We start from the raw sequence: 15540 nt of genomic DNA, 5'->3' as shown, positions 1-15540 counted from the left end.
GCACCACAAAATGTAGTAAAGAAAGTACTGATAAGATACCAACTTAAGAAGCTAATCACAAAGCCTATTGAGAAACTTGCAAACTCTGTAATCTGTGTGGAAAATTACATATTTATTTGTTGTTGAATATGTCTGTATGATAGAAATTGGGAGTAAATATTAAGTAAATATGTTTTTAATAATTAAATAAATTCATGTTTTAAAACCATTTAACATATTTGCAGTCACCTTCCAAACTTAGCCTTTTGAGTGTCTGTGTGTCCCAGTGAAGGATTCATTTAAAAAAACAAGTAAACAAACAAAAGACCTAAAACTTAGGTATGCTTCAAGTACTGCGAATATTCCGATCACTTTTTCCCCCTCATCTTTTTCCTCTTTTAAATAAGAATTTTTCTTCAACAGATCGTGGATGTTTTGTTTAGAAGATTTGTTATTAATAAACATTTATTATAGTAAAGAATTGTGTCATGCAAGCCCATGTTTTGCCTTATCGAGGCAAATGTAAGCTTGGAAGGAAAATGTTAAGGACTGATTTTCAGTCACTTTGAAGTCAAAGTTTATCATTGCTTTTAATTGCAGATGGGTTTTATCTGCTACACTACAGTAGTGAAGACTAAGAGCATCATCAGAAATAACAGATGAATCTGATGTCCTTCTAACAAACAGAATTGTTTGGTTGGCAGGAAGTCTCCCTACATCTTTCAAGAGTGCCTTTATACAATCCCAATGGTTTTCTACAGTTCTAGGCCTTTCCCTGGTGCCTGTACTCTCCATCATGTGGCTGAGACTTTGAACAGAAATCCTTTTGGAGCTAACGCATCTTCCTTCAGTAGTTAATGTGGCTGGTTCTGAGCTGAGTGTGATATTTAACTCCTCTCTGTTTCTCTATGGTGAAGCATACCTAAGTTTTCTTTGCTTTTCTTTGTTCGCTTTGAGCAGCTTAAGTGGTGAATTTCTTACAAGCAAAGAAATTTCAGAGAAAGTACTTGGTAGTAGGTGTACCATGAAAACTGCTTCTGGTCTCTTTAAACTGAGCACCTTGCAAACAACGAGAGTGGACTTTGTGCAGCTAAAAGAGGAATATTTGATACAAGCACCTTATTATTTACATCTCTCCTGTAATTGCTTTTCTCTTTAAAGCACAGACTGTGTGTAATTGTCAGAGAATCTTATTTAATGACTTCTAATGTTCTTTCTTTTCCTTTAGGTGATTCAAAACTCAGGTCAGCTTCCAAGAGCCAGAGTTGCAGATGATCTCATTTGGGCACAATGGGATATGATGGAGCAAAGGCTCTTCTACGTGGTTCCAAAGGTGAGATGAAAGTCATTCTAGTAGTTTTGGCTTTGGCTGTCTTATGACAGTAAAGTTTTGAGTGTGTGCACTAATAATAATGTAAGTTTGGTTTTCATTATAGTTGTATGTCTTCTTCCTGCCTCAACCTAAAGCAAAAGCCAGACTTACCTTAACTGCTGTTTGTGCATAGTAAATTGCAAGCAGACTGGTGGTCTTAGTGATTTTTATGTAAAAAAGGGTAGGTTTCTTAGGTTTTTTGACTTTAGAAAGGCCTTTTGTTCAAAAGGATTTAAATCTATCGAGAATTGTCATGAGTATAATGCCTGTGTTCTAGAGAATTCACATCTAGAAATTATGTTGTACACACAACTTACTGAGTGACCAAATGAGGGCAGGCTCTTGGCTAGAAATGCTGAAACTCTATTGTTTTGTTTTGTTTTGTCTGAGGGACTATTTGCAATTGATGCATTTTACTTAAATAAAAATTGATTTTTCTTAACTCCTCTTAGCCACTAAAAAATATGAGTATTAGGAAATAACAGGAAGTGAACTGTGATGGAAAAACATATTCCTGGTTTTGTTTCTGAGATACCCTTTCTGAACTAGCCAAAGTAAGATACAGTTCATTTTGCTGTATGGTAAACATATTATTTTTCAGCCTTCTAGAGTGTGTGTGCATGTGTGAAAGACATGTAATACGGTTCTTTCAAGTGAGAGCCCACGCAATTATAGATGATAGGCAGATAATGATCTGAGACAGGAAGGAAGCATGTCTTAGTGCTATTGTTGGGGGTTATATGTGGTTTTTAAAGTTGTATTTTGTCCCCTAACTTCTGCATATCTGTTAGCAAAGCAGGTTGAGAGTGGAGAATGATGTGGAGTATCCAGTCACTTTTCAGTCTATGTGATATGCTTCCTATTTGATCAGTTACAATACATATCCTTTTAATTCCAGGAATCAAAGAGTACTTTAAAATGTGTCCAGTTTTATCCTGATGAAAACTTTAACTCAATAGTAAGTCATGAGTATTTTATACAGTGGTTTTGAGTGGGATGTAATTATGTGTCTCTGGCACCAATACAGGGTCTCTTTCAGTGTCTTTTATTATTGGAGCTTATGCAAGGGAAAACTTTTTTTTTTTCAGTGTTTTGCTTTTCAGTTTTTTATTTGAGTGTTTGGGTTCTTTTTTCATTATATTCTTTTCAAGAATTTATTCAGTCAGATTCAGGTTGTGCCACGGGAAGGTAACTTCAGTGGAATCACAGATACTGACCTAAAAGTAGGTGGTATTCATGACATACTATTCTCTTACTTGAGTGTGAAAAACTGGGTTATCAAATGTACGAGACAGAGACACTATGTACTGATTTTGTGTCAGTTTTAAGCAAGATAGGAGAATTTGCTGTGGCCAAAATACAGACAACAGAACATAAAATATACAGCTGTTGAACATGTCATTGTTACCAGATTGTTTTTGTCCCAGTGGCTGAAATTAAGTTAAATTATCTCATTATTTTTTTAAGAATCTATTTTATTGTTGTTGGGGTGATTGTAAGGATTAGAGGAGGAAAATAAACTTGGTTAAAGTGTTTAATCTCGTGAAATGTGCGTTTGACACATTTAACTGGTCTGAAAAACGGATCATAGCTTATCATAGTGTACTGACCTCACTAAACAGGTTTGTTTTCATTTTTGGTTAACAGCTGGAATCGCACCTGGATATATCTGTAAATGATACACGATTAAAGTAAGTTTTTTGAATGTTTTGTTTTCCTTTCTTTTTAATGGACCAGGTGATGTTTTACAAATCAAAGTAAAATTTGTCCCAACCACAGTATTTTTGTTTCCAGTTGCCTACAGGGTACTTGAGCATAACAATAATGCAACCACTGCGTCTGAATCCCCAGTTCCTCTTATTTTCATCGTGGTGAACTGTAAATGAAATGTAATCCTCAACTGCTTTTTGGTGCCATTTCTAAATATTATTTATTAGAAAGCTAGCTATAAGTTAAACCCTCTGAGTATTCTGGCCCTATTTAAATTAATTTGTTTTAATCTTGGGCATGTTGTAGTGGTGATGTCAAAAATCCTGTCAAGGGAAACTCTTCCTTTTTAATTGCTGTTACATGTTTTAGTGGGCAGTTAACCAGACCAGTAGCTCCAGTAGCCTTTGTGACACTGCCTGTACTCTTTCCTGCTCCACCATGCTATTTCCAGCCAGCCTGTACTTTCAAAGGCTAAGATTCTGTGTGTCTGCTGTGCATGTAACTGCATCTGAGCTTGTCTCCTTAAGGCTCCCTTTTAACTGAGGAAAGCCTAGTCAGGATGGTCTGATTCTCAGCTGTAATTCATCTCATACTCATCTATCTTTAGTCAGTTTAATTTACATTCTAAAAAGGCCTGTTTCTCCTTGAAATGAGAAGCTAAAGCTACTAGGTCAAATATCAATAACTGAAGGTAGTTGAGTTACATCTTCTCCAAACTGTGGCCCTCAGGATGTCTCAGTGATACGCAGAAGGCTCGGTGTGGTGTTACTGCACTTGCAAGTTGCCCTAAAAGAACTGGGCATCCTCTTGCTGTTAGTACTGAAAAAATCCAACTCTTCTAAAAGCTTCAAAGCCATAATTCTTTTTTATTTTTATTTCTATTTCTTTCAAAATTATTGCAGATGACCCGGGGGAAAATCCCAACCAGATCAAAATCCTTTCTGGAAAAAGCCCAAACAAACAAACAAGCCACAGCAGACTGACTACAGTCTTTTATTGCGTGTTCTGTATGGCAGAAATAGAATTTGTAGATTTTAAAGATATGTAAAACCATTAAAGCACAGGCAGCATGAGGCTGAAAAAGAATGTGTTGGTATAAAAAGTTCCATGTGCGATTTTCTTGCTTTCATTTTTGAGTATTTCCGCTGCAATTATTGTACCTAACTGCAGATTGAAATATAGCTTTACAGATCTAAGAATGATAGAGTTAGGCTGCAGAACCCTTGGCTTCTCAGGTGTGATGAATGTTTGGATTTCAAGCACTTGATCAGAGCTTGCTTTCACTTCAAAGTATAGAAACAGTTGGACAATTCTGTAGTTAAGTGAATATCAAGTTTGCAGATGTAAGCAGAATTGTTGGTTTCTGATAGCAGTCTGCAGGCTTGGGATTCTCATTTCTAGCAGTATTGGATAGATCGGTTTAAGCCCAATGTAACTTGAATTAGAGAACATTTGATTGTAATTTAATTTGTATGTTTTGATTACATAGTGACTGTGCTCATGATCATTATGTTGTGATGAATCTCTGTGGATAAAAAACAGATTTATTTAGTGATCTTTATTTGGTTTTAGGCTTGTGAATTTTGGATATGATTACTGTGAAGATCAAGATGTTGCATCTAAATCTTTGAATCTTCAGGTTTTTACAAGTAAAGCAGGTAATGAATAAATACAAGTATATCGACACTAGTAATTATACAGTTTAATCGTAAATGGTTACTAAATTTCTTTGTAAGGCATTATATGTGTTTGTATTTTTTGTGTTGTTTTTTGTGTGAGTGTGAAATTTCATAGAATCATAGAATAGTTAGGGTTGGAAAGGACCTTAAGAACATCTAGTTCCAACCCCCCTGCAATGGGCAGGGACACCTCACACTAAACCATGTCACCCAAGGCTCTGTCCAACCTGGCCTTGAACACTGCCAGGGATGGAGCATTCACAGCTTCCTTGAGCAACCCATTCCAGTGCTGCACCACCCCCACAGTAAAGAACTTCTTCCTTATATCCAACCTAAACTTCCCTGTTCAAGTTTGAACACATTACCTCTTGTCCTATCACAACAGTCCCTAGTGAAGAGTCCCTCCCCAGCCTCCCTATGGGCCCCCTTCAGATACCGGAAGGCTGCTATGAGGTCTCCACGCACCCTTCTCTTCTCCAGGCTGAACAGCCCCAACTTTCTCAGCCGATCTTCATACAGAAGGTGCTCCAGTCCCCTGATCATTCTCGTGGCCCTCCTCTGGACTTGTTCCAACAGTTCCATGTCCTTTTATGTTGAGGACACCAGAACTGCACACAATACTCCAAGTGAGGTCTCACGAGAGCAGAGCAGAGGGGCAGGATCACCTCCTTTGACCTGCTGGTCACACTCCTTTTGATGCAGCCCAGGATATGGTTGGCTGTCTGGGCTGCAAGCGCACACTGAAGCCAGCTCATGTTCAGTCTCTGATCAGCTGAATTTTTGTATTCTTTTTGTATTTTTTTATTATTTTTGTGGTTTTTTATTATTTTTATATTTTTTGTGTTTGTTTTGTATTTTTCTCATCAATTTGTATTGCTTTAGACTATATTTGACAGGAAACTGTGAGAGAGAAGGCAACTGTGCACTGTTGTTTTTTTTTTTACTCTCTGGAAGTTTTTTTTTTCTCTCTGAAAGCTACATTCCAATATGAGCTGAACAGTACCAAGGGGTTTATATATTAACACTAACAATAAAACAGTCACGCAGAAATTATCTGGTAACCCAGCTTCAAAGAGCTGGTATCATGCACTCATATGGTGAAATATCGGAGTCTAAGCACGCTCTAGCATTTTCGGCTAGTTTCAGAGCGCAGGTGGTACCAAGCCATGGTCGCGAATTACATTAGAGCAATTTAATGTTAAAACTGACCAAAAATCTGTTAGAAAGTAAATTCAGGGAAGGTTTTGGCTAGGACTGGTGTCTGTACAGAGTGGACACATGTAAACAGAGCACATGCTGTACATATTCGAAGAGATTCATACTGCTGTTATATTTAGGTCCACGTATATGATACTAAACCTCGTATGTGATACTTAAGGATTTAGTGTATATATGATTACTTAAACTTAAATCTAAAACATGCCTTAATCCTTTAGGATTTAAGGGTTTTCCTGCATCCTAATGCATGCCATGAGCTTTTTTGATTAAAAACTGGTCTCGAGGCATCTGTTCACCACAGATGTCTGCATTTTCAGCTTCTAAATTAGACCATACCACCAAGCAGAAATGGTATTTGATTAACCGTTGACTAATCTACAGAGTTGTGTAGGGACGCGACGTGTTGCAGAAGCGGCTTTACCTCTCACTTCTTAAGGCATGATGTATGCATGCAGGGAAATAGCTGACGTATTTGGCTGTTGTGTTGAAATGACCATTAGTGCACAGTTTCCTTACACTGATTTTTTTCTTACCAAGACAGACTGCATGCTTACAAAGATTAGAGGGAAGGAATTAGAAATAAGAGAAAGCCAAGTTTCTATCTACCAAATGTAGATTAGGCTACTTTTTATCTATTGGCAAGACAGATTATTTCTTATACAAACAGCCTGTCCAGTAATGGAAAATGTTATTGATTTGTATATATATGTTTCAGTTTAAACCTGTCCTCCCTTAGGGTTTGTTTGGACTGAATCACCACCTTTTAGTTTAGGATGAAATCCAGTCTTACTCCAACAGGACTTTTGTTTGGTTACCCTGAAGTAGAATGTTCTTTTCCATGTGGTAATGCAGCATTTAATTTCTGTGTGGAACCTTTCACATGCATTTTTCATTGTGTTTAATGTAAAACACATAATTTGACAATTACACTTAATAAATGAGATTATTGTATGTGGCTTTTCATTAAATGTTGTTTGAAACTGAGGATTACTTTGCATAACCAATTTTGAGTAATTAACAGTTTGGAGCAAATGGTTTTGGTGTGAGACTGGAACTGGTTGATGAAGGACACTGTGGGTAATCACACTGAAGTTCCCTTTTGTGCTCTTGTTTGTGGTGATTTACAAAACTGAACTGCAGGCTCTTTAGGGTGCAGATGATGCCTTCTGTGGAACTGCTAGCATGCTTCAAATATTAATGCTGATTTCCCTATTTGTACCATTTGGACATCTCTGGCAAAGAATAATTGGCATAACTTCAAAATGGAATATTCCATGCAATTTCCCATTTAATAGAACTGTTACTGGTTACTGCCAGTCTGAACTCTGAATGAAATCACTCTTCCTTTCTCAGACTTCCGCAGTAGAAGAAAAGTAGCCCTGTTCTTTACACTCGGCATGGACAAAATGTCTCCAGATAAACCCCCCTATGTGCTTCTAGATGAGCTGAGATGAAGAATTCCTAGTCTCAGAATTAACTTTGTCCAGAATTCTGTGGTTATTTAAACAACACTGGGCTGTTATGTTTTCTTTTAGTGCTTTAGAAATGCTTTTCAGTTTAATTTGTCCAGTATTGCGAAGAAATGCAGGCAGCAAAATGACATAAACCCTGTACTATCATTACCTAACTTTACCTGCCTGAACTTTAAGCATATGGACTATAGAGAGATATAGGCATCTCCAGGGGATGGTTGCTTCTATCCATATTTCTTCATTCATATTTTCTTCACTGTATAGGAGCCAAATGAGAGATGTTTGGTGGGCTGCAGTTAGGTGAGGCAACTCACTCTGAAGCCAGTACAACTAGACAAGATGCTGTACTGCCATGTTGAGATGTTGGTACAGCCGTATGTCTTCTTCATGAACAGAAATGAGGAATTTGAAGTTAAAGTTTCCTGGGGAAAACTTCCTGTCTTCATAGGAAATTTCAGTGAGATGATGTGTATTTATCAACTGGCAGAGTTGTAACTATTGTTTACCTAGTTCTGCTGACTGTATTGTTACTTGTAACCCTCTGTTATCTTGTGTGAGTAGAAAGGCTTTTAAATGTTTCCTTTTCTTTTTAGTTTGCTGTGGTTGAGATCTTTTTTGCCCTTTTTATTTCTGAAAAGATCAGAGTACATCCAAATATATTTTCATGTTAGTCTTCTCACCTTGTGACATTTAGGTATAGCTCGTACTGTTTGCAAATGATTTTGAAATGGATAGTGCAAAAGATCTGGTTCTGCCTTTGTAGGAAACACCTACTTTACAGGTGCAATAAGATAAGAAGCTTTCTCAGCATTATCACAACCCAGCTCTAATTTGCAGAGCGCACTGGTAAGGATAGAAAGGGAATTTGCTTTATATTCTCAGTCTCTGGCTGCTGTCCTGGGGTTGCCAAAACTGTGCCAGATACAGCGTTGCTTGGACACTTGCTGATCCGAGACTGTCATGTTTCTATCTGTGTTAATGTTTGATATTTTGTGGTGTTTGTAGCGAAGTTTGTTGACATTTGAGCCAGTGTTCTGGAGTTGAAAGGTGCATGTCCTGTTAGTCCCCTATAGACACTGTTTTTCTGATCAGCTTGCATCTATCACTCGCTGACACTTCAGTCTGAACAGACTCACTTGCATGTTGCACAATTTACAGGACACTGTATACACTAGGCTCCAGCACACAAGAAAGAAATCTGCAGTGTTGAAAGGGAGCTGTTGATAATAAAACAGCATTGTGAGTTGCTGGAGCTTTTCCAGTCTTCCTCATGAGTCCTGATGCTGCTACTTTAAAAATTATGCATGCTCTGAAAGATGCCAAGTGGTCTGGCAAAATGCCCTGTCTGTTGTCTGAATGACTCAAATATCCAAGCAAAACTGTATCAAACAGTATTCAACCCGCTAAGAATAAGCAGGAAAAAAAAATGCATCTCAAAAAGTATTTACCTTCTCCAGCCATGTGAAGTGCCTCAGCCGTGGTACAGCCTTGTGGTCTGAAGTGTAACCAAGTAAAATATCTTGGTAGCTGTGCTTTTTTTATACTTGTACTTTTTCCACTCTGTGCCCTTTTTCTGTATACCTTGTATACATAAACTTTCTGTACTTATCTCTATTAGTATTACCTCCTTTTTTTTTTTTTTCTTTTAAGTGAAGAACTTCCAATAAGGGTAAAAGGTGAATGGTCATTGTTGTGGCCCAGGTTTCCCAACTGCATTGGGGTAATGTGGTTTGGAAGCCATTTCTAACAGTAATGCCAAAGCGAGTTTCCAGAGCACTGGAGTAAGTGGATTAAAGTTTTTCTAAGGGATGGAGGGAAGGCTACCATTCAGTGGAGTCAAAACAGCACCAGTCTGGTTTAGAATTAGTCTGGGAGATGGAAGCATTCCTGCACAGGGTAACTTGGCTTAAACAAGTTGGTGTCAGGGACTGGCTTTCTCCTAAAGAAGGAATTAATGGCTCTCTGGCATGGAAAGGGGAGAAGTGACTATCATTTTTAGTGTGAGAAAGTTCTAGTAGTATATCATGCTGCTGCCCATATGAAATTACTTAGAAAGCAAACAAACTGTTTTACTATGCTCTGTGCATATTTGACAGTCCCTGAATAGAAAATATTCAGAAAGATTGAGGCAGTCTGTGAAGAGAAAGGCTTGATCAGTTTGCTGGCTGCAAGCATGTTTTATACGGGGAAGGGCTAAAAATGTACATCTAAAGAGAAGAACTGCTCATGTCAGAAACCAGGTTTCCCTTGTGCTGTATTGCTGCCTCTGCTCTCTCTTGTGTTCACTACCTAGACAGCGGTTAGAGATATGTATGTCTGTAATCTTTACCTTTTTTGAGAGATTATTTTTAGTTTCTAATTTGAAAACATCATGCTGGAGCTTTGTGCAGTGTGAAGATGTCTGGGTTAGGGTGACAAGTCAATTTTCTTTTCATTTTTTGTCTTTTTAGGAGGCTTGTGTGTGTGTTGCAGCCTGGCCTCTGATACTCCAGATGAAATAACATACTCCATATACTTCTTGCATAAAGGTAAGCTTAACTTGTTAAGTTTTGCTTTATTTTAGAGAATGTTGATTTGCTGAAAGACTCTCAGAATCCCTTGCAAAACAAATAACTACCAAAATCTGCAGACAATAACCTACTGTGGCTGGTGTTTAGAGACAGCAGCAGCCTTTAGCTGCAAAGCTGACTCTCCTGCTGTACAATTCCTGCCTGATGCTGAACAAGTAGCTTCAAACCAGTGGCCCTGTCAGTGGCTATTAATTTGGTCCCTTATTTCCAGCCAGGCTTTCTGGCAAGCTGAACACAAACATTAGAGAAATCTGTGGGAGCTTGCAGGTGTGTTGCACATATGCCATAAGCCATTTGTATGGGAAATAGAGCCAACAGCTCTTAGCTTAGATGTCTATTTAGATTTCCAGTTCAACATGTTATTTTCACAGCAAGAGGTGCAACACCCACTGACTATAAGAATAGCTGCTATGTAAGTGGTGCTCTAGCTCTTGATTTTAAGACTTTTTTTCTTATTGAAAAGAATAAAGAGCATTGTTCTCTTCTGATCAGAATAAAACTTAGTATTAATCTTTCTCGTTTTTTACATGGAGGAGAGAGGCAAATTATTTCTCAGTTGAGAAGCTGCTGTTATGGAGTAACCACGTTCAAGTGAACAGCATTCTACTTTGAGTGTTTGCTTTCTTATGCCAGGAACCTTTCCATGTGTCAGGGCTGCACTAACACATTGCTTTGCTGCTGGAAGGTTGTGGGATCAGATGAACTGCATTTGTGTGTTCTTGAAGGCATTAACAAATTGGCAAAGTCCCTTCCGGGTGTGGCAGCACTCTTCCTTGTACTGCTGTGAAGGGCTGATTTCCCCACATGTACTTGATGTGTAGCTGGAAGGTGATTGCACTGCTTGGAGCCAGCCATGGCCCTTGTACATCCCTGTCTTTACCAGGAAGAAATTGAAGATAAATATGGTGACATTGACCAGCTGTATCTGAAATGACCCTCATGGAATGGTGTTGTTTGGTACAGAGCTGTTTGTGGATTCATATAAGATTCATCAGTCCTATGAGAGAATTTTATGATTGGTCCTGAGATGACCCACAGAAGCAGCGATATATGAGGTCCATAAGCCACATTTTGGAGACATATAAAGAGTTCAGTCTGTGCTGCAGGATCTGTAAGCTCAGAAGGAAGCTTTCCGCCCCCTGTTACAGCAGTTACTTGATGTAGCACAGACACAAATGTCATGATGCTGTGGTTGTAATCTGCAGTGCTGGTGTTAGCTTGCATGTGTTTGCATTGGCAAGGGACAGGGTGGTGATCATGGGCATACTGACTCATTGCAAGCAAGCTTCAGTCGTTATTTTGTATGAAAACCTATTTGGTTTAGATGCCCTTTAATCTGTAGTGTTGCTGTTGGTCTTGGAGGTCTCATTTTTTAACTTCTTTTTCTGTAGCATAGCTAAAGCATCTCTCTGCTAGGGTCAGGAATCAAAGCCCCGGATGAGTGGCTCATCCATGGCTCATGCTCTACTTTTTTTCCTTGGTGTTCCCTCTTATCTTGAATTATCACACAGTATTAAGCAGCATCCTGATCATGACACCATTTAGCTTTTAGCATATTACAGCAGAGATTTGGAGGCCAGTCACTGACTCTGTATTTTAATCTTCAGCTTTTCTCAGAGACTGGGGAAGTTTGAGGGCTCTGTGTCATTCTTACTGGATGCCAGAAAAAGTACGGTGCAAGTCTAGAATAAAATAGCAGCTGTGCTGATGCAAAGCCCATGCAAACACAGCAGGTCCTAAATTAGCCTATGTCTAAACAGAGCTGAACTAGATTACAGCAATAGGGCATGCAGATAAACAAAGTGGGAATTCTTTAAAGTGGCTGAAAGATCACCAAAATGTGAAGCGCAGCTATGTAGAGCATTTGTGTTTGGCCTTTTCAGGGGGGTTCGTGTTCTTACGCAAGCTTGCACTGGGATGGAATGCTTCTTTAAACTTGAACATAGGCTGTGCTGTGCATAGCCAGTTTCTGCATACTAAGGAACTGCATTATGTGGGTGTAGGTCTACTAAGTATGCAGCAACTCTTCAGGATGAAGTAAATCTGTCTGTGCAGACAAGCCTGTAAAACAGTCTAAAATATCCCTGTTTGTGTGTGTTGGCACTGCTGAAGTTTCTAGCTACAAAGTCATACTTGGCTTGTACCGACAGCTTATAACAGATGGTGTTTATTGTTTGGGTTTTTAAAAAGCATTATTATTTTTCCCCAGGTTACAACAAAACTTTTACAGTTTCTCTAGAAAGAACAGAGTCTCATCAATTGAAGGAAGTGGCTTTTATAAATCTTGGTAGGTTACTTGTGTTACTTCCCTGTGTGACTGCCATTCTCTGTCCCCAGTAGGGAGACAAATGGCGAACCCTGCTCTAGAAGGAAAGGATTTTTTTTCCTTAACTTTAAGTAGTTGTGTTATTCTGCTGCTTTTTTTTTTTTTTCCTTCTTCTATATTTAGCATTTGATGCTGCAGTACCTCACTATTAGTAAGCAACTTCCTCTAAAATTGCCTCAGAATCTGCTCTGGAGATCAGCTGCTGAGTTCTTAAGTGTCTCAAGCACCTTGAATCCTCCCCTGGAAATCCAAATGTATTGCTAGTGTTTCCTGTGTTAATACAGCAGCAGCTTTTCATTAACTCCTTTTATATTTCCTAGATATAATCAATTCCATCAGAGAGAAGTGGGCCAAGATGAGAATCATGAGAAAGAGCCTCTTAAAGAAAATAAGTGAACAAGTGCTAAATTGACCACTGTTATTTCTTTAAATAGACTATTATGTGGCTGCTTATTTGCCTGGCCAGTTTCTGCACCTCCTGAATATTCAGCATCCCGACCTGCTGTGCTATAGTTTATTTCTGACAGGTATAGTGTGACTGCTGTGTGATTTTATCGTTCTAGTGGAAACTTTTTCAAATCTCTTCATATGAAAGTTGTGTTTTGCTTTATTGCACAGTGTTCTGAAGAAGAACAAGAGAGACTGAAAAAATAAGAACAGCATTTTTGCCACTTTCCGTTTTAAAAAGAGAATCTGAAGTGGCATTTCGTACTTCATCTATTATGCACTTCTAGCTTGTTATGAAATGGAAGAAGACCTTTCACTGAATTTGCAATCCTTTGCCTTGGTTTCATAGTTTCCCATCCCCCATCTTTGCACATGCTTCTCTGTCCTCCACTGTTCTCAAATTTCACATGGAGATGTAAATTTGATTTTACATTTCCTTCCTCCAATTGAGTTGGGCTAAATGTGTGTGTTTGGAGGGTGTGGGGAGAGGAAATCTGTGTTTCCTTCACCTGATCAGGCTGATGCAATTCGATTTAGAGTCTCATCTGAAAGGCACGTTATTACAATTCCAACAAATATGTCTTTATGGGAAGTGGATATTTTTGGAAGTGGGGGGCCTTTGTTTGAAAACAGAAATCTGTTCTTCTGATTGGGTGAAGGAGAGGTAAATAGTGGGAACTGGTGCAGGGGCAACATTACAGGAACTAATACCTGTTGTATATCTATAATGAAATACTAATCTGCTAGAAATGAGTGGGAAGCATTGCTGTTATGTGGTGGGCCTGATTCTCTGATGCGCAGGGTCTGGAATCCTACTGTATAGTACTGTGGTGCTGAACCTTAGCATTAGCATAAATAAAGTGGTTTTGTTCTGATGCTTCAATCAGTAATCACAGAGTAGAACCTTCTTGTCCTGGCCATTGGGACTGATGGTAAGAGATCCTCCAATACCAGTTTGTATCATGATTCTGCACATCAGTAGTTCTGATCTGTACTAGTTCCAATGCTGAATCTCTAGTGCTAGCCTTGTGCCCTTCTCTTTTTATCCTATGTACTCTAATTGGTCCTGTGATGGCATTGTGACTCTCAAATATACACACTTTTTCTTCTTCAGCAGTAGAGTAGGAAAGAACTCGGTATAGACTGTGCTCTTTATTTACTTGCTTTACCCAGCCAGCTCCATTCCTTCTCCTCTTCAGCATAATACCAGGGCAACTGGTACAAGAGCCAGACTGTTTCTCATTGCTGGGGATGTGGGAGTATTAAGAGTACTGCAGCAGCCAAATTTTATGTTCTCAGTCCTTTTTTATTCTTAAACCAATGTTGTTCAGGTGAGGATGCAAGAATTGACATGTTGCAGAACTACTCCATCCGATCCCCACTCATTTCAACAGTCTTGGATTGCCACATAGGAAGTATGTATGCTGTGAGCATTAGTGAGGGCGCCTTGCTAAACCTCCTACAGAACAGCAAACGAGACAGCGAGAGATTGGCAGCTCTACATTGTGCCCTGTTATACTTCCAACACACGGAAGACTTGGAAATGCAGGTGGGAAAAGAACCTCCTCTACATTTTTTTCAGTGACTGATGTCTTATACAAAGCAGGGTCAGGCCATGAAGCCAGGAAAGTCCCAATTCACATACACCTTTTGGCAGTGCTGGGCTGCCCAAACTGCCTTATTGGTCAAGGTTGTTCTGAAAACATTATCTCTGTATCATTACTTCATGCAAAGTGTTGCTACCAAAACCAAAGATTCTATAGTTGTTTACAACACATGCTTTAACAGAGAGATGTGACTAACTCCCCTGTTCTCACCCTGACAGATTATTTGGTGGATTTCTGAGAACCTGTCAACATGTCATTCTTTTGACCCCATTCAAGAATTTATCATCGGTAGGTATTTCTTTTCCTGCATACTGAATGTCCCTCCATACCCTAGTTCTGACTTAAGGAGAAGCCACAATTTCATAAACCGACTCTCTTTCCAGACTTTCTGGTTATGATTTATGTTAACTGGCGTTTTGTGGTGTTAAGAGATAATAGCAGTAGTTTAGAAGATACGTAGATCTCTCAAAATCAGATTGACAGTAAAACCTTTCAAATGCATTCTTCTGTCTAGTAGGGCACAGAGATTCACCGTTATTTTAGGTCACTGGAGAGCAAGTTCTCCATCTGGCTCCTATCTTGGGTATCTGGGATGTAAATAATTGAGATTGGAGCAGAGGAACAAATCTCCTCTTGCTTAGCCCAGCCCACTTTTTCGTAAGGATTTGGCTTACCATGATATTCCCTTCTAATATCTGATTCCTCAGCCTAGCCAGTGAGTGTCCTGTGCCTTGAGCCTTTTTGTACAAAGGACCCCTGCAGCCCTGAGCTGTAGCCAAGCAGCTGACCCAGCCCTGCAGCCATCTGGACTTCTCTTCCTCCTTTTGTGCACAGAATGGGACCAGTTCCACGATGGAGGAAGCTGTTGCAGAGACAGCAGCAGGATTTGTCCCTAAAAAAGTGCTAGATAAGGAACTGACTCTGAAGCCTACTGTTGTTGACTGATAGTTTATACAATATTGCCCACACAAATCTTTTTACGTTGCATTCAGCCTCACTGTACTGCAGAATGTGTCCAGAAACTCACAACCTGGATAAACTTTTGCCCTACACATCACTGCTTGACTGGATTGGGGTAAGAAAAACAGCTGGTGCTTTAATTAATAGCTAGAGGGAATATTTTTTTCTCCCTTAATACAGCCTTTAACTTGTATGCCTTA

At 39.1% G+C, this 15540-nt stretch overlaps 1 protein-coding gene across 2 annotated transcripts in view; it reads left to right on the top strand.

Moving 5' to 3' along the window:
- The window catches only part of GSAP (gamma-secretase activating protein), a 48147-nt gene that overhangs the window by 12282 nt on the left and 20325 nt on the right, over positions 1 to 15540 (top strand). The window contains exons 9-18 of one of the 2 annotated variants that reach the window (XM_061366371.1): positions 1208 to 1312; positions 2250 to 2309; positions 2999 to 3042; positions 4634 to 4719; positions 9881 to 9958; positions 12210 to 12287; positions 12761 to 12853; positions 14105 to 14322; positions 14599 to 14668; positions 15373 to 15455. In XM_061366371.1, coding sequence (XP_061222355.1) covers positions 1208 to 1312; positions 2250 to 2309; positions 2999 to 3042; positions 4634 to 4719; positions 9881 to 9958; positions 12210 to 12287; positions 12761 to 12853; positions 14105 to 14322; positions 14599 to 14668; positions 15373 to 15455 — 915 coding nt within the window. The remainder of the gene's footprint in view (positions 1 to 1207; positions 1313 to 2249; positions 2310 to 2998; positions 3043 to 4633; positions 4720 to 9880; positions 9959 to 12209; positions 12288 to 12760; positions 12854 to 14104; positions 14323 to 14598; positions 14669 to 15372; positions 15456 to 15540) is intronic. The other variant, XM_061366372.1, reaches the window with a different exon arrangement.

The sequence above is a fragment of the Neopsephotus bourkii genome, unplaced genomic scaffold (genome assembly GCF_033783945.1).
Source record: "Neopsephotus bourkii isolate Nb327-2 ecotype Australia unplaced genomic scaffold, CSIRO-AGI_Nbou_v1 NB_1328, whole genome shotgun sequence".
NCBI classification, from domain to species: Eukaryota; Metazoa; Chordata; class Aves; order Psittaciformes; family Psittacidae; genus Neopsephotus; species Neopsephotus bourkii.
Note: the sequence above shows the minus strand (reverse complement) of the source record. Positions and strands in the feature narration are given on the sequence as shown.